Source organism: Oncorhynchus kisutch, linkage group LG5 (assembly GCF_002021735.2).
Source record: "Oncorhynchus kisutch isolate 150728-3 linkage group LG5, Okis_V2, whole genome shotgun sequence".
Classification (NCBI taxonomy): domain Eukaryota; kingdom Metazoa; phylum Chordata; class Actinopteri; order Salmoniformes; family Salmonidae; genus Oncorhynchus; species Oncorhynchus kisutch.
In genome coordinates, this window is record NC_034178.2 from 62,026,812 (window position 1) to 62,052,630 (window position 25,819).

The window sequence follows — 25,819 nt, forward strand, 5'->3', positions numbered from 1 at the left end:
TCCAGAGTGGACAGGTCCAGTGGCGAGTGTGTGTGTGTGTGTGTGTCTAATCCAGAGTGGACAGGTCCAGTGGCGAGTGTGTGTGTGTGTGTGTGTCTAATCCAGAGTGGACAGGTCCAGTGGCGAGTGTGTGTGTGTGTGTGTCTAATCCAGAGTGGACAGGTCCAGTGGCGAGTGTGTGTGTGTGTGTGTGTCTAATCCAGAGTGGACAGGTCCAGTGGCAAGTGTGTGTGTGTGTCTAATCCAGAGTGGACAGGTCCAGTGGCGAGTGTGTGTGTGTCTAATCCAGAGTGGACAGGTCCAGTGGCGAGTGTGTGTGTGTCTAATCCAGAGTGGACAGGTCCAGTGGCGAGTGTGTGTGTGTCTAATCCAGAGTGGACAGGTCCAGTGGCGAGTGTGTGTGTGTCTAATCCAGAGTGGACAGGTCCAGTGGCGAGTGTGTGTGTGTGTGTGTCTAATCCAGAGTGGACAGGTCCAGTGGCGAGTGTGTGTGTGTGTGTGTCTAATCCAGAGTGGACAGGTCCAGTGTGTGTGTGTGTGTGTGTGTGTGTGTCTAATCCAGAGTGGACAGGTCCAGTGGCGAGTGTGTGTGTGTGTGTGTGTGTCTAATCCAGAGTGGACAGGTCCAGTGGCGAGTGTGTGTGTGTGTGTCTAATCCAGAGTGGACAGGTCCAGTGGCGAGTGTGTGTGTGTGTGTCTAATCCAGAGTGGACAGGTCCAGTGGCGAGTGTGTGTGTGTGTGTGTCTAATCCAGAGTGGACAGGTCCAGTGGCGAGTGTGTGTGTGTGTGTGTCTAATCCAGAGTGGACAGGTCCAGTGGCGAGTGTGTGTGTGTGTGTCTAATCCAGAGTGGACAGGTCCAGTGGCGAGTGTGTGTGTGTGTGTGTCTAATCCAGAGTGGACAGGTCCAGTGGCGAGTGTGTGTGTGTGTGTGTGTGTGTGTGTGTGTGTGTGTGTGTGTCTAATCCAGAGTGGACAGGTCCAGTGGCAAGTGTGTGTGTGTGTGTGTGTGTCTAATCCAGAGTGGACAGGTCCAGTGGCGAGTGTGTGTGTGTGTGTCTAATCCAGAGTGGACAGGTCCAGTGGCGAGTGTGTGTGTGTGTGTGTGTGTGTGTGTGTGTGTGTGTGTGTGTGTGTGTCTAATCCAGAGTGGACAGGTCCAGTGGCGAGTGTGTGTGTGTGTGTCTAATCCAGAGTGGACAGGTCCAGTGGCGAGTGTGTGTGTGTGTGTCTAATCCAGAGTGGACAGGTCCAGTGGCGAGTGTGTGTGTGTGTGTGTGTCTAATCCAGAGTGGACAGGTCCAGTGGCGAGTGTGTGTGTGTGTGTGTGTGTGTCTAATCCAGAGTGGACAGGTCCAGTGGCAAGTGTGTGTGTGTGTGTGTCTAATCCAGAGTGGACAGGTCCAGTGGCGAGTGTGTGTGTGTGTGTCTAATCCAGAGTGGACAGGTCCAGTGGCGAGTGTGTGTGTGTGTGTCTAATCCAGAGTGGACAGGTCCAGTGGCGAGTGTGTGTGTGTGTGTGTGTGTCTAATCCAGAGTGGACAGGTCCAGTGGCGAGTGTGTGTGTGTGTGTCTAATCCAGAGTGGACAGGTCCAGTGGCGAGTGTGTGTGTGTGTGTGTGTCTAATCCAGAGTGGACAGGTCCAGTGGCAAGTGTGTGTGTGTCTAATCCAGAGTGGACAGGTCCAGTGGCAAGTGTGTGTGTCTAATCCAGAGTGGACAGGTCCAGTGGCAAGTGTGTGTGTCTAATCCAGAGTGGACAGGTCCAGTGGCAAGTGTGTGTGTGTGACTAATCCGGAGAGGACAGGTCCAGTGGCGAGTGTGGGTGACTAATCCAGAGTGGACAGGTCCAGTGGGGAGTGTGTGTGTCTAATCCAGAGGTGAGTGTGTGTGTCTCTAATCCAGAGAGGACAGGTCCAGTGCCGAGTGTGTGTGTGTGTGTGACTAATCCGGAGAGGACAGGTCCAGTGGCGAGTGTGGGTGACTAATCCAGAGTGGACAGGTCCAGTGGCGAGTGTGTGTCTAATCCAGAGGTGAGTGTGTGTCTCTAATCCAGAGAGGACAGGTCCAGTGGCGAGTGTGTGTGTGTCTAATCCAGAGTGGACAAATCAAGTGGGGAGTGTGTGTCTAATCCAGAGTAGACAGGTCCAGTGGTGGTAGGGGCTCTCTCCAGTAGGAGAAGTGACTGAACTCAGGGCAGTCGAAGGAGGACGACCTCCCATCCTCAGAGATCATAGGGAAGAAGTGCTCCACCAGCTCGCTCAGGTGAGTGTACCTGTGGCACACACACACACAATAATGTGCCGGAGCTATCACAGCTCTATAAATTCAGCTGTAATTATTAGGAGTGATCGATTCCGCATCTTGGAACAGACATGACAGCATGCGCTAAACCAAAGCATGCTGTTATCAGGAGCATTTTAACATTTTTATAAAATAATTATTAAATCAAGACAAACTGTACTGTATGTATTTAGTGTGCACTTTTGAGGGGTGGACTGATGCCGTCACTCCTCTGTGGCTAGTGTACTTACGAGGACTTGCTCCCTTTGTTCTTCTCCTGAATGAGCTCTCCCTTGGGGTTCACAGTGAAGATCCTGGTGTCAGGGACACCCACTTCCTTATAAGCATTGGCATCCTGGGAAAGCCCAGACAACACTTGATTTAAGGTTTATTTAAAATACAAAAAAACTCCATCCATCCCCCAGGGAATGGATTGAGAAACGATTGCCAAACACAGACAGTGAGTCAGCGGTATGTGTGTGGCAGTGTCTAAAATCTGTCTTACCTACTAAAACTACATACGGTGGACTAATCATACTACATACTATTTAGAAAGTACTGTTTAGTAAAAATGTATACAGTGGGCCTCCCGAGTGGTGCAGCGGTCTAAGGCACTGCATCGCAGTGCTAGTGGCGTCACTACAGACACGGGTTCAATCCAAGGCTGTCTCGCAGTCGGCCGCAACCGGGAGACACATGAGGCGGTGCACAATTGGCAAAGCGCTGTCCGGGTTAGGAAGGGTTTGGCCGGGCTGGGATGTCCTTGTTCCATTGCGCTCTAGCAACTCCTTGTGGTGGGCCCGGTGCATGCACGCTGACTTCTGTCGCCAGTTGTACGGTGTTTCCATCGACACATTGGTGCGGCTGGCTTCCAGGTTAAGCGAGCAGTGCGTCCAGAAGCAGTGCAACTTGGCAGTGTCGTGTTTCAGGAGGACGCATGGTTATCGACCTTCGCATCTCCCGAGTCCGTACGGGAGTTGCAACGATGGGACAAGACTAACTACCAATTGGATATCATGAAAAGGGGGTAAAAGTACAAATACTTAGGTGGTGGGAGTGGCAAATATATATATATTTGGTATACAGTGAGCAAAAAATCTCAACATACTTGGCTCAAATGCATAATTGTGTTGTTTCCCGCCATTTGTTCATTTGGTACAGCCCGTCCCCTATAAAACGTTATCTTTTCCCAAAGCGCCTACTCCTAAAAACTTAAGGGAATCGGACAGGGCCTGTGTGTGTGTGTGAGGCTCACATTGGTCCTGTTGCCAAAGGCTGCATAGAAGGGCTTCCTCTGGGGGTTGAACAGGTCTCGGATGTCGGTGAGGCAGGCAATCTTGAACACCTCCGGCTTCTTCTCTACCACCTCTCTGTGCAGGGCAGAGAAGAAACTGCTGGGGGCCAGCAGCACGGGGCCCTTGGGGAGGACGGTACCTTTGTCGTTCACCCACTGCAGGTAGCCCTTGGTGATGTCAGCCATGCCGATGGCCCGCGCCGAACAGTAGAGGAACTTGTATCCGTTTCTAGAAGGGAGAGCGAGAGGGAGGGGTTACCCACTGATAAAACAACAACTGGATACAAGCATCTTGTAAGTTATCACTGGCTTCCATTGAGAGGCACAGAATGTCACATTAATTTAGAGCGGGAAGTGTTCCACAATGTTCTCATTTTGGCTCAAAACATGCACAGTAAATACTGATGGTGGAGGGAACGGCTGCATCTTGTTCATTATGAACCTAACAGAAGAAAACAGACTGAAAAAGAGAGGGACTATCTAGACATCTACTGAACAGGACCCTGGTGTGACTTACTGGTGGATTTTGTGGTAGAGACGGGCAATGCCGTGGTGTGTCCAGTCTTTCCCCAGCTGAGGTAGGATATGACCCAGGGCATCAGACCTGTAATGGGCAAGGAGAGAGATCATAAAGCATTGAACACACATTCACATGTACATACAGATTGGATCATACTGGGCCATGATGGTGCTAAACTGTCTCTAAAATCACAGGGTAGTACCTTTCTTACACACAAACACACACTCACTTTGTGATGGTGCCATCGATGTCTGAGATGACTACGTGGTCGTCCCAGTTCCACAGGTAGATGGCGGCTTCGCAGCGACAGGTGCCCTGGTACTGAGTGGTTACGCTGAACATAACCTTGTTGGCCCCCTCACGCAGGTTCAACCGCTCCTGATCACAACACAGGGTAGGGATTATGAGGCAGTGTGTATGACTGTGTGTGCAGGGTTTTTTCTGGATCAAACGGGCTTAGGTGGTGGGAGTGGCAGGGGGACACAGTCGGCTCGTCTGCCATGCCAACATTTGAGGCCCCCCATCTTGGTGGTGTAGACAACGTTTAGCATTTTTAAAACAATTTACTGCAATTCTGCACATTTCTCCATGGACCTGAGAAATGTTTGCAGTTTTAAAGCAAATGTCCTGCGATTCTACAAATTTTGGCCTGGAGCTGAGAGAATGTGGCCATTTTAAAAAGGTAATTTCCTACAATTCTATGAATTTTGCCATGGCTAATATTTTGCTCAAACTTCATTTTTTTGCTAAATAAATTGCTTTTGGAATGTTCCATTTTTCCTGAAGGTCTAACTTTTATTTTTGCGATTGTTAGTTACACAAACACCAAAAGTTTAGACACCTCATTCCAGGATTTTTTCTTTATTTTAAATATTTTCTACATTGGTCAAATAATAGTATAGATATCAAAACTATGAATCATGCAGTAATCAAAAAAAAAAAGTGTTATAATTCAAACAATATATTTTAGATACTTCAAAGTAGCCACCCTATGCCTAGATGACAGCTTTGCACGCTCTTGGCATTCTCTCAACCAGCTTCATGAGGTAGTCACCAGGAACGCATTTCAATTAACAGCTGTGCCTTGTTAAAAGTTCATTTGTGGAATTTCTTTCCTTCTTAATGAGTTTGAGACAATCAGTTGACAAGGTAGGTGTGGTATACAGAAGATATCCCTATTTGGTAATAGACCAATTCCATATTATTGCAAGAACAGCTCAAATAAGCAAAGAGAAATTACAGTCCATCATTACTTTAAGACATTAAGTTCAGTCAATGCGGAAAATGTCAAGAACTTAGGTTTCTTTAAGTGCAGTCACAAAAACTATCCATCAAGCATTCTGATGCAACTGTCTCTCATGAGGACCGCCACAGGAATGGGAGACCCAGAGTTACCTCTGCTGCAGAGGATAAGTTCATTAGCGTTACCAGCCTCAGACACTGCAGCCCAAATAAATGCTTCATAGGGTTCAAGTAACAAATCTCAACATGTTCAGAGGAGACTGCGTGAATCAGGTCTTCATGGTCGAATTGCTGCAAATACACCACTACTAAAAGACACCAATAAGAAGAGACTTTCTTGGGCCAAGAAACACGAGCAATGGAGTCCAAATTTGAGGTTTTTGGTTCCAACCGCCGTGTCTTTGTGAGACACAGAGTAGGTGAACGGATGATCTCTGCATGTATACTTCCCACTGTGAAGCATGGAGGTGGTGGTGTTTGCTAGGGACACTGTCAGTGATCTATTTAGAATTGAAGGCACACTTAACCAGCATGGCTACCACAGCATTCTGCAGCGATACGCCATCCCATCTGGTTTGCGCTTAGTGGGACTATCATTTGTTTTTCCACAGGACACTGACCCAACACACCTCCAGACTGTGTAAGGACTATTTGACCAAGAAAGAGAGTGATAGAGGGCTGCATCAGATGACCTGGCCTACACAATCACCGACCTCAACCCATTTGTGATGGTTTGGGATGAGTTGGACTGCAGATTGAAGGAAAAGAAGCCAACAAGTGCTCAGCATATGTGGGAACTCTGTTCGAAAAGCACTCCATGTGAAGCTTGTTGAGAGAATGCCAAGAGAGTGCAAAGCTGTCATCAAGGCAAAGGGTGGCTACTTTGAAGTATCTCAAATATAAAATAGATTTAGACTTGTTTAACACTTTTTTGGTTACTACATGATTCCATATGTGCTATTTCATAGTTGATGTGTTCACAATTATTCTGCAATGTAGAAAAGAGTAAAAAAATAAAAATAAAAAAAAAACTTGAATGAGTAGGTGTTTCCAAACATTTGACTGGTACTGTTGATCCATTACCTTTTCTATACAAGTTAGTGCTGTGAAAAAGTATTTGCACCCTTTCTGATTCTCTATTTTTGCTACAGAATGTTAAATTGGATCTTCAAACAAAACTTAGTAGATAAAGGGAACCAGAGCGTACAAATATATATATATATTTTTTAATTAACAAAGTTATTCAACAACCGATTCCCCTGTGTAAAAAAGTAATTGCCCCCTTACACTCAATGACAGCAACCAAATGCTTACTGTAGTTGTTGATCAGTCTTTCACAACGCTGTGGAAGAATGTTGGCCCACTCTTGTATGCAGAACTGCTTTAACTCAGTGAAATGTAGAATTCATGGTTCCTTCTATTAAGGCAAGCTGTCCAGGTCCTGAGGCAGAAAATCATCCCCAAACCGTCACACAACCACCACCATGCTTGACCAAAAAGATGACTCAAGTTTGCCAAAAATAACCTGGATGATCATCAAGACTCTTGGAAGAATTCTATAGACAAGATTAGTCAAAATAATACGTTTTTGGATGAGATGGGTCCCATTATGCCTGACGAAAATCAAACACTGCATTCCATAGTAAGAACCTTACACCAACGGTCAAGCATGGTGGTTGTAGTGTGTTAATTTGGGGATGCTTTGCTGCCTCAGGACTTGGACGACTTGCCTTAATAGAAGGAAACATGAATTCTGCTCTGGGGACAAATACTTTTTCACAGCACTGTATTTAAGTTTACAGGGAAAACATTTTTCGATCCCAAAAAAGGAATGGACTTAGGCGATCCGAAAAAATGCTTAGGCAGCCCGCCCAAGGATATCAATGGCAGAAAAATGACTGGTGTGTGTGTGGCAGTGATGACGTACTATCTGTTCGGAGGTGAGGCGTAGGGACTTGCGGTACATTTGGCTAAAACACTGGGCAGTGTTTATGGTCTCTGATGATAGGTTGCCCACTCTGCCTAGGCCCGCCTCCTCGTCACTAGTCAGGTCATCCAGAGTCGCCCTGAAAAGTCACACATGGCAGAATTACTAGTCCATCAGCTAAAATAAACTCAAATCGGTCATATGCGTTACGCATAAGGAAGTGTGTGTGTGTGTGTGTGTGTGTGTGTGTATATATGTGTGTAATCACTCACAGTATGGTTGTTGAGGGACCAGTGACAGACACAGAGGTTGAGACATCATTCTTGGTCTGTGCCTCCTCTTGGTCCTGCTTAGAGTTCTCTCCAGTCTGCCATAGCGAAAGACAAAGAAACATATTGTTGTTGTTAGGCGGCTCTTTACCATTATAAAACGGGCAGTTTGGATCCTGGATGCTGATTGGACGAGCAGTGTTCAAAGCTGTGGCGTATTTGCTGAAATTGGCATACCTATGCCTGCTAACAGTTCCTTCAGCATTATCACTGCGCCGCCATAAGAATATCATCATGTCCACGATGCTGTCCGAACCTTCTCTTGAATTTCTTTCAACAGCATTTATCTGTGACTATATTCATGATATAGCACAGCCTGTTGTGCCTTATTGCTTAATTAAATACGATGATGATTCATGAAATTGCAAACGGACTAAAATGTTTATTATAAGGTGTGCTGGACAGGAACAACGTGTAATGGCTGGGGGTTCCCAGAAAACCTGGGTCGTGTTAATTATTTGACACCCTAGCAAAACATGTTGCAACTGAAAACAAAAACGATTGTTTCTTATTGGACAAGTTCAGATAGTACCTTCCTTTTTTCTTCCGTTTTGTGCCTACTGAACACAACCCTAGCATGGATTGAGAAACCCTGTGATTGGCTACCTGGTTTGAGTTAGTGTCCATGTCCTTCCTCCTCCAGGAGAACCACCAGCGGCCAGACTTTTTGGGCATCTTGTCCTTCACCAGCTGGTCAATGGCACTCTACATACAGTACAATGTTAAAGATCACACCTGTCACCACTTTCCCTACTTCCTCCTGAAGTGTGCACTCGTACACTACTCCCCATACATTGGTGTCAGTAGGTATGAGCCAGAGAGAAACTTCCCTTCATATTTATTTATACTCGTAATTTAATTTCAAATTCACGAAGGGAAGTGAACAAGGGTAGAGATTAGAGATTTACCTTTGGTATATTCTTTTGAAAAACTTGCATTGACAGGACCATAGGGGCAGCCACTGCCCAGTTATAATACCTAAAATTAAAAAAAACATGAATTTGTCAATGGACAGACACATTCAAAATATGATGGCAGAACTACAAGCAAACAACATATTATACATTACCAAATGCAACTCTAACACTTACTTTGAGTTGATGCAGATAACCAGGTTTGGATCTTCGATGATTCCAGGGTTGCTCACCAAATCCTGGTAGTTCACAACGTGCTCCATAAACTGATCTGGAACAGAGGCAAATGGCAATAGAGAAAGTCAAGAAAAAGTCTCATCAATCCAACTGTTAGAAATTGGTAAGAATGCATAGGTTACCACGTGTTCATATTTAATCTAAAAAAGGTCCGTCTTCATTGTTCTCTCTAGCTTGTTAAAGATCATCACTAGAAGCAGCTAATGGTGAGCGGATGTGGTTCCTTCCATCGGACACATACACAGCTACACAGAAATAGACATCGCAGGAAAGTTCTTCTGCAACAGGGTGATCAAATACACACACACCTTTGTTGATTTGACTGGTGTGGCCGCAGAGGGACATTGTAACGTCCATGTGGTCGGTGGTAGTGTCAGACAGGTACTCTGTGCCGCTGTCCATGGCCCCACTGCCCACCGACTGGGGAGACTGGTTACCAGAACCGGACTCTTGCTCCGCACTGAGCCGCGAGCATCCTTCTGCCTCACTGAGTGGAGAGGCATAACCATTAGCAAAATCTTCTACCACTATGCCTTTTACGTGTTTACTTGAGAAGTGAATTGCCTGAGTTGAAATGGAATTGATCCCCATGCTAATTCCATGTACATAATGGATAATCCAACACTAATATTTCATCACGAGGGAATAGAAAGTTCCAAGCTGTTGCATTTATCAGGTGCTATTCATGAGTGGGATCAATAGGTTCTAACGTTGAGAAACACTCAAAAATGACTATTGATTTGGTATAGGATGTGATACAGTCTATGACATCTTATGTTTGCTGAGTAATGTTATCTTATGAGGACAGTCAAGCCTAAGATAAGATAACATTACTCATGATCTGGTTAGGGAACGCATCCTGCTACATTATACACATAGTTAACTGATTTGTGTCATCCTTGACACGGAGTAAGTGTGGATTGCGGAAGGTATGCCAACTGGGAACTTGGGTCATTTCTCGACAGAAGTGCGGGAAAGGTGACATATTTTGGGCTACATATTATGAAATCCATTGCCTGTTGACCTCCATTCCATGGGAAATACCAAAACATAATTCTGTGGGGCATGAAAACTCCAGTTGATAAAGAGTAATGTCCGTTCTAACTATAAGTAGCTCCATGTTAGTAGGTGAGTGCATGGATTCTATGTAAGCTCACTGGCCATGTCCGAATACCTGTAATTGCATTCTAAATAGTAGGCATTTTGGGTATACAAAAATAGAAAGTTAGATAATGTGACATTAAATATTTTGTATGCTTTAACCATCTAGAGGGAACATTGAATTTTGCATTACTTCTATTAGCCAATAGAAATGCATTGAATAACAGAATCACTACATGTTACAACAGATAGTCCCCCCAAAAAAATCTAAAGGAAGTTTGTTCTGAAATGTCGGTCCTATTTCTGAGGGACATAAGAAAGATTTTATATTTTGTTTTACGTGCATTTATCTCCATATATACACACTTCCATTCATTTTTTAAACTAGTACTGGGGAGCTTCAGAGGAGTCCCAAGAGGCTTGTGGGGGTCATATTGAGTCATCTGTCAATATAGGGTTCATAATAGTTCAGGCCAAACTGTTCGGACGCTACAGACGTTTTCGTGAGAAGACCGATTTTTGGAATGTGTCATGGTCTGACAAACACTGCTCTAGCTCTACCTCATTTCACCGCTGATGTGGAAGGGTGATACCAGCAGATTTGGTGGATTGAGAAGCAGACAATGCAACAAAAAAAAAGCATCTCTCTAGCTTAAGCAAATCAATTCTTAATGGAGATTTTATTATTTGATTTCCACGGGGTGGAGGGTGTGGGAGAGAGAATTGTAGGACAAGGGTTAAAAGCAGGTTGACGTTCACTGTCATGAATCTTGCCCGGGAGGCAGAACTGAGCAATTTTCACTAGATGGGCCAATTTGAGTCAAAAATGGCTATATAAATTCCTGAAAACAAAAAGGAGCTTTTTGGTCTTGGTTAGGGTTACACTTTAGGGTTAGTAGTGTGGTTAAGTTTAAAATCTGATTTTCTGACTTTGCAGAGCTGCCTCCAGTGCAAGATGCATGACAATAAATGCCAACCTGCACTTTCAATGCTAGGATGTCATACTTGTTTCGGCTTTTCGTCTAATATGAATTCACTGCATGCTATTGAGGAAGAAAAGGACGGACGGACGGAAGGAGAGCTGGGAGCCCTTTACCTTTTAGGTGGGAAGTAGAGAGCTGCCACCTCTGGGTCCAGGTTAGACAAGTCATCCAGGTAGATGTCAGAGGGTCCAAGGTGCTGACTGCGTTTACCTGTGTTCACACAGCACAGCAGCAGAGACAGACCACACAATTCAATGTCATGTCAAAACCAACACTCAAATCCTCTTGAAGATGTTACTATAATGCGTATACCTTTCAAATCCTCTCAGATCTACAGGATGCGTGCCCAGGGTTTAGGAGTGAGATGAGGTCGGTTTCTCACCTTTCTTCTTGTCCTGGTGCTCTGCTGAGCTAGACTGCTCCTCCCCCAGAGCCTCAGTGGCTAACAAGTCGGTCACTCCGACACTCTCTGCAGCCTGATTGGTCAGGGAGCAGTCTGTGGCTTTGTCCATCATTACAGAGCCGTTCTCTGTGTTCTCCCCTCCCTCGGTGCAGGGCTCAATCCCGCTGTCACCCTCACTCAAGACAACTTCTGGCCTTTGTCCATTGGGTTCTGGAAAGGCACTGTCCTGTTCTGGTTGTGCTCTGCTACCCAGATACTCTGTGGTAATGAGACCTAAGTTGGCTGCACTGGCATAGCTAGTTGTGTTAGCCAAACTAGCCTTGTTATCTAAAGCAGCTGTGCTGTCGCTAGCTAGCCTGTCTGCGCTGATTGTGCCAGCTTTGCTACCTTTTATGGATGGGATGTGTGTGTCTATACAGTCGTTTTCAACTTGGCTAACCATGTTGTTAGCTACACATTCAACATTTGCTGTGCTTTCTTTGCTAGCTTGTCTATCAGTGTTGTCTACATTAGCCATACTAATTGTGTTAGCCAGGGAGTTTCTGGAGTCTTCCAGCTCCGGGTTGGATGGGGACTCCTCGGCTACTTCATCCCCTGCCTGCTGGGTCTCTACTCGTGGCTGCGTTTTTGTTTTTCTAGGCCCTGGGGCTTGGGGCGATTCTATGCTAGCCATCGCTAACGATGCCAATGTTAGCGGTTCTGAGAGAAGCTCTGAGGTGTGGCGATTCGGGGTGGAGTGGGTCATATTGGAGGCTCTCTCCAGGTTTATGCGTGAACCTTCAGTGGGTTGGACCGCTGGTCCGGTCCTGGGCGTGGGCCTGACCACCACCGTGACGATACTGCTCTCTCGGACAAAGTGGACCCCGGGCTCCAAGCCCATGTCGAAGGAGTCCTGCCGCTGGATGGTGCGGAAGCGGGAGCTGTCCGAGCAGTGGATGCCAGCAGAGACATGCTGCACCTCCACCCTCCCTCTCTCCGTTGGACACATCTAGAGGGAGCAGGGAAAACAAAGCAGTGTGGTGATGGGAGCTACTGAACAAACTGTTTATAACACCTGTACATCCTGTGTCATGTAGGGATGTGCCTTTCAACCACGATTCGATTCGCATCTAGATACATGGGATCTGATACACTACAGGAACGACTGTACTGTGTGAGTGTGTGGGAGGGGGGGAATCCCCGTCACCCACCAATTAACTTGGCATTTTCGCAGCACATTTTTTGGGGCGCTAGTAATATGTCAATAATAATAATATTTTCTGTAGAAATTAGCAATTATTATAGAACAGCTTTGGATTTCACCCCAGTCTTAAAAGTGAACGGTTGTGACCATTTGGGGCGGTAGGTAGTCTATCGGTTAAGAGTGTTGAATCCCACGAGCAGACTTGGTGAAAAAAAATCTGTCAATGTGACCTTCAGCAAGGCACATAACCCTAATTGCGCCTGTCTAAGTCACTCTGGATATGAGCATCTGCTAAATGTTTAGAACTTTGAGAGCTGCTCTACAGTGCAGTTCAAAATAAGTACATTTTTGGAGGGGGGAATAAAATTATATGAGTAAAAAAAAACATTAGTGAAGCAGCTGTTCATGATGTGTTAAATAATTTTCGGACCAATTCATGCTACTTTTGAACCGGGGATGGACGCCCATCAGTGAATTGTTACATCCCTAATGTCCTTTTACTTCCTGTTATGACCTCTCTGTCCCATTATGACACATATGCCGTGTTATGATACCCATATGTCCTGTTATGACACCTGTACACCCAGTTATGGCCTCAATATGCCCTGTTATGTTATACCTCGGGAAAGCCACCCCAGTTCCACTGCATCGGAGGCCCTGAAGACTCCGGAGGCTTCACCAGCAGCTCAGAGTCACTCTTGGGGGAGGAAGGACGACTATAGAACACACTGGAAATAGAAGACACAGAGAGAGGCTAATTAACTGAAGGAAAAAGAGAGAGAAACTGTTGAGAAAGAGACAGAAAGAGATGGGGGGGGCAGAAGAAGCTCTCAGAAGGCTCTGACGAAGGTCATGTATACGTAAGCTAAGCTAGATAAACAACTGATAGCGGCAAGCGGAGCGTGCAGGTTTTTTTTCTTATTTCAACAATTACAAATAATTAGCACACACCTGCAACAATTAACCTCAGATGTGTGAGTGTTTTTCCTAATTAGAGAGAGCAGGAGGGAAAAAGTGACAGAGGGTTCATAAACTGGAGAAAGAGGGGGACATGCAGTAAAAGAGAATGAAAATACAAACTTATTTTAACTGACTACCAGGGGCGGTTGCTAGGACACAGATTAGACTATCCTAGTCCTGGATCAAAAAGCAAACTCATTGGATAATTTTTTTAGGGTCTGGGATTAGGCTTAATCTGTGTCCAGGAAACTGCCCCTTAAAGTACAGGTAAATTGCCTGACCTGTTGTCTGGCCAAATGTACTCTTAAATCTCTAATCGGTACAGCCAGAAGAGGACTGGCCACTCAGAGCCTGGCTCCTCAGTTTTTCGTGGCCACGGTGCTTCTGCCTGCATTGCTTGCTCTTTGAGAGTTTAGGCTGGGTATCTGTAAAGCACTGTGACAACTGCTGATGTGAAAAGGGATTTATAAAATACATTTGATTGTTTGATTGTCTGACCTCTCTGAGGGGGACCACTCTGCATCAGAGTGAGGGTGGACGTCCCTGGTCTGCAAGGCCACCAACTCTTCATGCGGCTCCTCTGACAGCGAGAAGTACACAGACTTACTGTTAGGGAGACAAAGAAATATATTTTAAAAACTCAGCCACAGGGTTTCAGAACACTAAAGCTGATCACTCAAAGCCACATACCGGATTTTAAATCTAACAGTTAGACCTGGGTTGAATATGTATTCGCCTTCCACCTAACACTCAAGGTGTGCCTGATTTAGCTTGGACGGCACAATGAAACCGATAGAATAGTAATTTTCAACCAAAGGAATCAATGTTTTCAAATTGTAGTTGATAGGTTGTTCAACGAAGAGTACATTTTGCATCCCTTTGATATTTTAAGTAGCATTTGTGCACCAATATTTAATTTAAATTTTAAAAAGCCTGTTATCTTACATGAAGTGCCCTTTATTATAGACCACATGTAAAATTCAATAAATTAGATTTTTTTATATGAAAAGACTTTCTAAATTGCCAAAAATCTTTAAGTTTTTCACACTTCTAGCAAGATTTTAACCCACTTATCGCCACCATTTATCCACGTTTTCACCATCATTGTAAGGCCCTATTTACGTTCTGGCTTTGACAATCATTTCTGAAGATGATCATTTATTTCATGTGATTACTTTACTTCGGTCCCTCATTTTAAGGTCAACCCTGATAGGTGAACTTAATTATTTTTAATATTCTGAAATTATACCTTAAAATTATATTTTCAAAAGAAACATTGAACATGGAATCAAATTATACTGTAAAAGCAGGACAGCTGGTTGTCATCTTTTTGTCCATTTTCTGGTGTTTTGTGGTGGGAAACTGAGCCCGTCGAGCATATCATGTCAACCGTTACCCACAGATAGTCATGAGGTCAGCTCGGTTTGAAAATTATCAAGTTTTCGATTATATAAAAGTCCCATGACAGTAGTGACTGCTTATCACTTTTTAACCATCAGTTATTTACATTACTAAAATATTTCAGTTGTTGAGTATATTACATTTGTTTTATTTGTTGTTTTACCTTAACTAACCTGTGCCCCCGCACATTTACTCTGTACTGGTATTCCCTGTATATAGCCTCGCTACTGTTATTTTGATGCTCTTTAATTATTTGTTATTTTTCTATTGTATTTTTTAAAACATTTTTTTTAAGGGTGGCTACTTTGAAGAATCTCAAATGTAAAATATATTTTGATTTGTTGAACACTTTTTTGGTTTCTGTATGATTTCATAGTTTTGATGTCTTCACTATTATTCTACAATGTAGAAAATAGTACAAATAAAAAATAAATGTGAAATTAATAAGTGTGTCCAAAGTGTGCCTGTTGGAAACTACAACTCCCTACAATGTCCTACAGTTTAGGCATTATCTGAGAAACTGCAATGCAATGTGCGAACGAAATGGACAAAATGTAACGAGCTAAATGGAATTCAAACAACTGAACTGAAGTTAGACATCGAAAAATAACTGACATTTCGGTTCATCGCTGAGCACGAATAGATAGTCTAGAAATCTTTAAAAAATGTAAACTTTTTGGTGAAGCTTGCATTGAATTGCTCTCCCTGTTGCACACAACAAGCTTCTATTCCCCCTGTCACAAGGTTATTTATGGATGATTTAAGATGGAAAACCTCAACTCTGTCATTTTATTTTGAGATGGGAAAAGTGTGCTCTTTATGACAATATAAAAATAAAAAAAATAAGTTACAGAAGTGTCGTGTTTTTCACGCAAAAAATAAAAACACATGAAATATCTTGCTGCGTTCTGTAAATGCAGATCTCATTGTAATTTCTGCTCAGACTAATTTTGTGCTTCAGCTGCACTCGGATGAGAATTCACGAATGGGCATTCTATCAGCAGAGAGGTGTGTACAGTGCCTTGCGAAAGTATTCGGCCCCCTTGAACTTTGCGACCTTTTGCCACATTTCAGGCTTCAAACATAAAGATATAAAACTGTATTTTTTTGTGAAGAATCAACAACAAGTGGGACACAATCATGAAGTGGAACGACATTTATTGGATATTTCAAACTTTTATAACAAATCAAAAACTGAAAAATTGGGCGTGCAAAATTATTCAGCCCCTTTACTTTCAGTGCAACAAACTCTCTCCAGAAGTTCAGTGAGGATCTCTGGATGATCCAATGTTGACCTAAATGACTAATGATGATAAATACAATCAACCTGTGCGTAATCAAGTCTCCGTATAAATGCACCTGCACTGTGATAGTCTCAGAGGTCCGTTAAAAGCACAGAGAGCATCATGAAGAACAAGGAACACACCAGGCAGGTCCGAGATACTGTTGTGAAGAAGTTTAAAGCCGGATTTGGATACAAAAAGATTTCCCAAGCTTTAAACATCCCAAGGAGCACTGTGCAAGCGATAATATTGAAATGGAAGGAGTATCAGACCACTGCAAATCTACCAAGACCTGGCCGTCCCTCTAAACTTTCAGCTCATACAAGGAGAAGACTGATCAGAGATGCAGCCAAGAGGCCCATGATCACTCTGGATGAACTGCAGAGATCTACAGCTGAGGTGGGAGACTCTGTCCATAGGACAACAATCAGTCGTATATTGCACAAATCTGGCCTTTATGGAAGAGTGGCAAGAAGAAAGTCATTTCTTAAAGATATCCATAAAAAGTGTAGTTTAAAGTTTGCCACAAGCCACCTGGGAGACACACCAAACATGTGGAAGAAGGTGCTCTGGTCAGATGAAACCAAAATTGAACTTTTTGGCAACAATGCAAAACGTTATGTTTGGCGTAAAAGCAACACAGCTCATCACCCTGAACACACCATCCCCACTGTCAAACATGGTGGTGGCAGCATCATGGTTTGGGCCTGCTTTTCTTCAGCAGGGACAGGGAAGATGGTTAAAATTGATGGGAAGATGGATGGAGCAAAATACAGGACCATTCTGGAAGAAAACCTGATGGAGTCTGCAAAAGACCTGAGACTGGGACGGAGATTTGTCTTCCAACAAGACAATGATCCAAAACATGAAGCAAAATCTACAATGGAATGGTTCAAAAATAAACATATCCAGGTGTTAGAATGGCCAAGTCAAAGTCCAGACCTGAATCCAATCGAGAATCTGTGGAAAGAACTGAAAACTGCTGTTCACAAATGCTCTCCATCCAACCTCACTGAGCTCGAGCTGTTTTGCAAGGAGGAATGGGAAACAATGTCAGTCTCTCGATGTGCAAAACTGATAGAGACATACCCCAAGCGACTTACAGCTGTAATCGCAGCAAAAGGTGGCGCTACAAAGTATTAACTTAAGGGGGCTGAATAATTTTGCACGACCCAATTTTTCAGTTTTTGATTTGTTAAAAAAGTTTGTAATATCCAATAAATGTCGTTCCACTTCATGATTGTGTCCCACTTGTTGTTGATTCTTCACAAAAAAATACAGTTTTATATCTTTATGTTTGAAGCCTGAAATGTGGCAAAAGGTCGCAAAGTTCAAGGGGGCCGAATACTTTCGCAAGGCACTGTAGCTACTTTTCTCAGTGTAGCCTACTTTTCTCGGGTAAAATGCAAGACTAATTTCAAGCAAACGTAGCTAGCTACATTCTTTCTATGACAAACATTAGAAATATGCATCGTTTTGGCAAAAACATACCTTGCTTTTTCATTGTAATTACTTTTGTGTAAAAGCTCAATTACTTTTGTGGCTGCTAGGCAAATTGCGTCAAATTGCATCTGATGAATGAAGCTATTTTCTGCCAAATGTGTTGCAGCAATGTATTTTCATCAAAGGAAAATTATAGGTGCATGCCCCTGATCATTCTATTGAAGCAACAAAAAAAAGTAACTTTCAATATAAAATGCAGGTGAAAAAGTTTCAAATGCTGATTTCTGAACTCTAAAACGACACCTGTTACACTACCCAAAATGTACTCTATTTGTGGAACAACCCTGATAGTGACCTGGCAAGCATGGGCGTGCTGGGCTCTTCTTTGGAGTGGCTCTCCCGTTCTCCTGACTGCTCCCTCGCTCTCTCCCTTTCCCTCTCGTCGGATGAGGAGCTACCATCTTCTCTTAGGTGTGAGTCGGAGCGTATGCGTACTCGCCGCCTCTTTTTCCTTCGTGTGCTTCTGGAACTGGGGAGCCCCTCTAAGGTTTCCTCGGCCACCTCCAGCAGCTCCATGTGGATGGGCGACGTGCAGAGGTGGGCTGGCACTCTGGACTGGGAGGGGGGGGGGGGGGGTTGAATTAAATTGGGAAAGTATTCAGACCCCTTGACTTTTTCCACATTGTTACGTTACAGACTTATTCTAAAGTTAGTCAAAGTTGTTCCTCCTCATAAAAAAAACAGAAATACCTTATTTACATAAGTATTCATTCCCTTTGCTATGAGACTCAAAAATTGAGCTCAGATGTTTCTACAACTTGAATGGAGTCCACCTGTGGTCAATTCAATTGATTGGACATGATTTGAAAAAGGCACACACCTGTCTATATATGGTCCCAGTTGACAGTGAATGTCAGAGCAAAAACCAAGACATGAGGTCCAATGAATTGTCCATAGAGCACCGAGACAGAATTGTGTCGGGGCACAGATCTGGAGAAGGTTACCAAAAAATGTCTGCAGCATTGAAGTCCCCAAAAATACAGTGGCCTCCATCCTTAAATGGAAGAAGTTTGGCACCACCAAACTGAGTAATCGGGGGAAAGGGCCTTGGTCAGGGAGGTGACTGACAGAGCTCCAGAGTTCCTCTGTGGGGAGGGGAAAAACTTCCAGCAGAACAATAATCTCTGCAGCACTCAACCAATCAGGCCTTGATGGTAGAGTGGCCAGACGGAAGCCACTCCTCAGTAAAAGGCACATGACAGCCCACTTGGAGTTTGCCAAAAGACAACTAAAAACTCTTAGACCATAAGAAACAAGATTCTCTGGTCTGATGAAACCAAGATTGACCTATTTGGCCTGAATGCCAAGTATCACGTCTGGAGGAAACCTGGCACCATCCCTACGGTGAAGCATGGTGATGGCAGCATCATGCTGTGGGGACGTTTTTTACCAGCAGGGACTGGGAGACTAGTCAGGATCGAGGGAAAGATGAACAGAGCAAAGTACAGAGAGATCGTTGATGAAAACCTGTTGCAGAGCGCTCAGGACCTCAGACTGGGGCAAAGTTTCAAACTTCCAACAGGACAACGACCCTAAGCACACAGTGCTAAGCATGCAGGAGTGGTTTCAGGACAAGTCTCTGAATGTCCTTTAGTGGCCCAGCCAGAGCCTGGACTTGAACCCGATAGAACTGAAAATAGCTGTGCAGTGACGCTCCCCATCCAACCTGACAGGACTTGAGAGGATCTGGAGAGACGAATGGAAGAAACTCCCCAAATACAGGTGTGCCAAGCTTGTAGAGTCATACCCAAGAAGACTCAAGGTTGTAATCACTGCCAAAGGTGCTACAACAAAGTACTGAGTAAAGGGTCTGAATACTTATGTAAAATATGATATTTCAGTTTTGTATTTGTAATAAAACCCTGTTTTTGCTCTGTCATTGTGGGGTATTATGTGTAGATTGATGAAGGGGGGGGGGGGGTATACAAATTCAGCCATTTTAGAATGTGTTTATTTATTTATCCGTTATTTTACCAGGTAAGTTGACTGAGAACACATTCTCATTTGCAGCTACGACCTGGGGAATAGTTACAGGGGAGAGGAGGGGGATGAATGAGCCAATTGTATACTGCTGTAACGTAACAAAATACGGAAAAAGTGAAGGGGTCTGAATACCTTCCGAATATACTGTACAGCATCAATAAGCTACAGAAGAAACAAAATAAGTTACATCATGTCACCTTCCCTATTAGCTCAACACAACTATAAAGAGAGCTTCACCTCCATGACTGAACAAACCTATAGGATCAGATAGTCAAAACAAAATGTTTAAAAACATACCTCAAAATCCTCATTTTCCTCCACAAAAAAAGCTTCTCCATTGTCCCCCAGTTTCATTTGCAGGTGAACTGGCTCCCCATTGATCTCTATGTCCACCTGCAACACACGGTCACAGGCAGTGTGTGTGTGAGAGACGATCCGCTTACATTTGTAAACAACACCGCACACTCCAATCTTCTTCATACTCACCACTTTCTCCTTGGAGCGCAGCACCCCCAGCTTGCCAAAGCGCACATGGAACGGAGAGCACTGGAGGCTGCCGTCAGGCTGACGCACCACGATGACGTCGATGGCCCCCGTAAGCGTGGCTGGGTTCAGGCCCCGGTATAGTTCTTTGACCGTCACAAACACGGTCTCCGCCAGCTGCCCCACGTAGTTCATGGTCTGGGACTGGAGGGGAGAGAGCAGGTCAAGGGGCAATTCTTGTCCAATGTTTACACAATTCTTTACCAATTTTATTGATTTGAGATATATCATCCAAGTTTGTTGGCAAAGCAGAATATTTACATACACTGAAAGTACAAAACATTAGGAACGCCTGGTCTTTCCATGACATGGACTAACCAGGTGAAAGCTATGATCCCTTATTGACGTCACTTGTTAAAACAATTTTTTTTTTAAAATCAGTTTAGATGAAGGGGGTCGGTTAAAGAAGGATTTTTAAGCCATGAGACATGGATTGTCCATGTGTGCCATTCAGAGGGTGAATGGACAAATCAGAACATGTAAGTGCCTTTGAATTAGGTATGGTAGTAGGTGCAAGGCGCACCGGTTTTGTGTCAAGAACTGCAATGCTGCTGGGTTTTTCCTTTGAACAATTCCCATGTGTATCAAGAAGTGGAGAGGATAGTAAGTTAAGTTCCTCGGCGTACACATCACGGACAAACTGAATTGGTCCACCCACACAGACAGCGTTGTGAAGAAGGCGCAGCAGCAACTCTTCAACCTCAGGAGGCTGAAGAAATTTGGCTTGTCAGCAAAAGCACTCACAAACTCCTACAGATGCACAATCGAGAGCATCCTGTCGGCTGTATCACCGCCTGGTACGGCAACTGCTCCGCCCACAACCGTAAGGCTCTCCAGAGGGTAGTGAGGTCTGCACAACGCATCACCGGGAGCAAACTACCCGCCCTCCAGGACACCTACACCACCCGATGTCACAGAAAGGCCATAAAGATCATCAAGGACAACAACCACCTGAGCCACTGCCTGTTCACCCCGCTATCATCCACAAGGCGAGGTCTGTACAGGTGCATCAAAGCAGGGACCGAGAGACAGAAGCTGTTTTTCAATCTCAAGGCCATCAGACTGTTAAACAGCCACAACTGACATTGAGTGGCTGCTGCCAACATACTGACTCAACTCCAGCCACTTTAATAATGGAAATTGATGGAATTGATGTAAAAAAAAAAATGTATCACTAGCCACTTTAAACTATGCCACATTTATGTTTACATACCCTACCTTACTCATCTCATATGTATATACTGTACTCGATACCATCTACTATGCCGTTGTGTACCATCACTCATTAATATATCTTTATGTACATATTCTTTGTCCCTTTACACTTGTTTGTAAAAGGTAGTAGTTGTGGAATTGTTAGGTTAGATTACTCGTTGGTTATTACTGCATTGTCGGAACTAGAAGCACACGCATTTCGCCACACTCATATTAACATATGCTAGCCATGTGTATGTGACAAATAAAATTTGATTTGAATTGTCCACCAACCAAAGGACATCAACTTGACCCAACTGTGGGAAGCATTGGAGTCAACATGGGGCCAGCATCCCTGTGGAACACTTGACACCTTGCCCAATGAATTCAGGCTGTTCTGAGGGCAAAAGGAACTCAATATTAGGAAGGTGTTCCTAATGTTTTGTGTACCAGGATCAAGTCCACTGTCAAATCTTTTGTCATGCTAAACCAAGAAGCTAATAGGCTAGCCTAAGTGTTTCGAACAAGCTTTACTCTCCTTTGGAATGAAATAAATAGGTTAAAGATACACTGCTCTGATCAAGATCAAGGTTCAGCACTGCAGAACCAACACAACAATCTAGTGATGTGATTTAATTGAACTACTCATGATGATGAATCAACACACCTTATATAGTTCCTATTCATTGGGTGAAATATGATGGATCTCGCTCTCTTTATTCAAAAGGGATAGCTGCACTTGCTACATCCATTTTTAGACACTTAAATGTATTATATATTTGTCCATTGAAAATCAGTGGTTGGTTGACACTTTTGTTTGAACTGCAGATTACTGCTAACTATTTTGTTACTAAGACAGGTCTGAGGTTATGACAATGTAACAGGCTCTAGGCCTAACAAATCAATACATTTAGAGATAGTGGTACTCTGCTTAGACCTATTGTCTGAAATTCTATGTTAAACAGTTTTGGCTACAGTAGGGATTCTTCAATAAAGGTGAGTTGGTGCACACTTCACAAGGGGGTGAGGAAGAAAGTATGGTTTGAGTAGAGGTCCACACAGTGCAATTGACCTAATAACCTAGCCATGCTGCTTCTAGAAAAGTAGACAGGGCCACTGGAAAGCTCCTGGGCTAGAGCGATGGTGGTGTGATTGTGTTCTTCTCTTTGCTATTTCAGGATTTTCTAGTTGTGGTTGCTAATTTTTGTGATACATTAGGCTACTTTGTGAAATAATACATGCGGTCAGAAGTAAAATGGAGTCTGGACACAAAGCCCACGATGGACAAAATGGAGGTAGAGCAAATTGAGTATGGGGGTGTAGGAAAACTGACATTTGATGATACATTTCTTACAAACCAAGAGTAGGCATATTATTTTACATTTTAGACATCCATCCATGATTAAGCTAGTTGAACTGTAGTACTACTGCAGTAAGGCTTCTCAGATCACTATGAATGGCCGGTATGCGAATGACTTGTGACTTTGCTGCTGATCCTTTCAAGCGTTAGACAAAGCGTGTGATTTCTACATGTCCTGATGTGTCAGACAGGCTACAACATGGATCTTAGCCACGACATGCATCATAGCCATGGAGAACCATTCATTCAGATTAGCCTAAGTGGTAGAAATAATTCAAAGGCAAACAAGCCCAGAGGCAAAAATAAATAAAGACTCATCCCATCTGTTAATGTCATCCACTTACTGTGTGTGTACCTCTGACATATGTGCTACCAGCATGCCCCTGATGTGGAGCAAATAATGGCCATGACATGACCTGTAAAACAGGTGTAGGTGGAATTTGCCATGGTCACATGATCTAATAGCATCAAATTTTATGACAAAATCCTCACTCCCTCAATAGTGAGTTTGTTAATTTAAGGGATGGGTAGGATTTTAAACAAGGTATTATTTGGACAAAAACTGTGACATGCCTAACTGGGGGAGAACGTCAGATGTCGTGAACAGAATTTACCTTGAGGCAGGCAGCCCAATTCTGATTTGTTTGCCCATTGTTGGCAAAATATCTTATCTGATTGGTGAAAAGACCAATTTGTGCGAAAAAATATCAGAATTGGGCTGCCTGTGTAAATGTAGCCATAATATTCCAAAAATAAATTTGACATTGTGGCTGTGCTAACTAGCTATAGTAACTAACTAGTCAGTCAGACAAACAAACCGCGCTTCCAAATGATTAATTTATAATTTTTATAATGACGAACATCCAGACACTTAGCCTGGCAGTCTGCATGTCTAAAACAGACTACATTCGGTAACTATCCATCGTTTTCAAACCAGTTGCGTAGCTAAAAGCAGTTGGTGGTGGGCTACCAGCTAGCCAGCCATCATAGCTAATTTAGATAGTTGTCAGGGAATTCATATTCTGGATAACAACAGGATCGACCCAACTCCCTTTTGCGACGCGGCTGGCTGAAATAGCAACTATTAGGTTCACTTTACAAAACAAAGCTTTCTCACACATCAACGTTCTATTGGCATTTTGGAACTCTTAAACAACACTAAAGTCACGATTCTGTTGATTTTATCTTACCTGGCACAGAGTTTCCCAAAAATTATTAAGTGACACTTCCTACTTCAGGCGCATGCACACACGATTCTATGAATGGAAGTAGACGCAAGTCAATCATTCGAATAACCAATTAAAATATATGGGAAAAAAGCAAAGAACACGCCTCTGGTTTGTTTTGTACTCAATGCGTGCACCCAGAGCTACGTATTTAGACGTAAAGGGTTAATCTGGGGCAAACGCTATAAACATGCCTATTAAACTACGGCATCAATAGCCTTTATTTACACTTGTAAATGAAAGTAATTCTTATTGAACTGAGGATATAAAGGTTAAATAAATAAAACATATATTATCGAATGCTGGTTGGGGAGTAACAGATTACATGTCATTCCTTACATGTAAGGGATTACAAAAACGAATTGCAAAAATATTGTAATCAGATTACAAATACTTTTGAAAAACTAGATGGTTACTTCGAGGATTACTTTGAAATTCTGAAAATATGTTTGTGAAAAAAATCTTTGACAATTCTTTATTTTCTCAATGACATTCACATCAGCATAGAAAACAGGCTCAAATTTAAGTTTGTTCCACCTGAGCGAATCTGACCACAAATCAGAGACCCGTATGATGACACACCACGGATCGCGGAAAATAGCAGGAATAGGTTTTTGTCGGCTAGAGTCGAAGCAATGTCTTCCAATGGTGCGACTGTTGTCGGCATCCACAGATTATCCAATTAGAACAAACGCTTGGAGGTAAGGATGACAGCAGTGGTGTAGTCTACGGCGTCAAGGATGTCACTTATTATTGTGCTTTACAGATGGTGGTTGTTGTGGATGCCTGTTCACAAATCTAAATGTGTATTTGAACCCAATAATGGTTCAATTCAAGAAGTTGTAGCTGCCTATCAATCATTGTTTTTGAAACCAGTGGACAGCCAATGAAAAATGCGCTACATAGTGCGGATCCAAATCTATGGAATAGAAATTGGGCTTTTATTTCTCAATCAAATTCATACGGATAAAAAATGCCCATGTGCCTAATGGACACATGTTCAAACGTGCACACTTTTGATAGATATAAAGGGCCAATCTGTAGGTGCTACATCAATTTTTTTGAAAATATAAATTATATATACCCTACCATTAAAAAGTTTGAGTTTGGGGTCACTTAAAAAATTGTCCTTTAAAATAACATCAAATTGATCAGAAATACAGTGTAGACATTGATGTTGTAAATTACTATTGTAGCTGGAACGGCTGATTTTTGTATGGAATATTTACATAAGCGTCACAGAGGCCCATTATCAGCAACCATCTGTGTATTGGAACTGTGTTCCAATTATAATTTTAAAAGGATAATTGATCATTAGAAAACCCTTTTGCAATTATGTTAGCATAGCTGAAAAGTGTTGTCCTGATTAAAGAAGCAATAAAACTGGCCTTTAGACTAGTTGAGTATCTGGAGCATCAGCATTTGTGGGTTCGATTGCATGCTCAAAATTGCCAGAAACAAACAACTTTCTTCTGAAACTCGTCAGTCTATTTTTGTTCTGAGAAACGAAGGCTATTCCAAGAACTGAAGATCTCGTACAAAGCTGTGTACTACTCCCTTCACAGAACAACGCAAACAGTTTCTAACCAGAATAGAAAGGAGTGGGAGGCCCCGGTGCACAACTGAGCAAGAGGACACGTACATTAGTGTCTAGTTTGAGAAACATACGCCTCACAAGTCCTCAACTGGCAGCTTCATTAAATAGTACCCACAAAACAGGCGTCTCAACATCAATTGTGAAAAGACGAATCCGGGATGCTGGCCTTCTAGGCAGAGTTGCAAATAAAAAGCCATATCTGAGACTGGCCATTAAGATGGGCAAAAGAACACAGACACTGGACAGAGGAAGATTGGGGTAAAAAGTGTTAAGGACAGACACATCTAAGTTTGAGGTGTTCGGATCACAAAGAACAACATTTGTGAGAAGCAGAAAAAATGAAAAGATGCTGG

General features: G+C 43.2%; 1 protein-coding gene across 1 annotated transcript; it reads right to left on the bottom strand.

Moving 5' to 3' along the window:
• Positions 1–1,713: 1,713 nt before the first annotated feature.
• On the bottom strand, positions 1,714–23,942 carry LOC109891382 (phosphatidate phosphatase LPIN2). Its single transcript, XM_020483871.2, has 19 exons — positions 23,834–23,942; positions 20,033–20,233; positions 19,844–19,939; positions 17,859–18,118; positions 13,875–13,982; positions 13,036–13,144; positions 11,213–12,221; positions 10,944–11,040; positions 9,055–9,233; positions 8,687–8,780; positions 8,504–8,573; positions 8,202–8,300; positions 7,539–7,633; positions 7,267–7,405; positions 4,327–4,475; positions 4,095–4,181; positions 3,539–3,806; positions 2,535–2,638; positions 1,714–2,275 (listed from the first exon to the last, which is right to left on the bottom strand). The coding sequence occupies exons 2-19, from the start codon at positions 20,222–20,224 to the stop codon at positions 2,128–2,130; spliced, it is 3,303 nt and encodes a 1,100-aa protein (XP_020339460.2). The 5' UTR covers positions 20,225–20,233; positions 23,834–23,942; the 3' UTR covers positions 1,714–2,127.
• Between the last annotated feature and the right edge of the window lie 1,877 nt (positions 23,943–25,819).

Excerpts from the sequence above, each read along its gene's own strand:
- LOC109891382 (XM_020483871.2), bottom strand. The coding sequence starts at position 20,224 with ATGAACTACGTGGGGCAGCTGGCGGAGACCGTGTTTGTGACGGTCAAA. Across the intron at positions 12,222-13,035 it reads ACTGGGGTGGCTTTCCCGAG|ATGTGTCCAACGGAGAGAGG; the intron begins GTATAACATAAC and ends TGCTCCCTCTAG. Across the intron at positions 7,634-8,201 it reads TGGACACTAACTCAAACCAG|ACTGGAGAGAACTCTAAGCA; the intron begins GTAGCCAATCAC and ends TCGCTATGGCAG.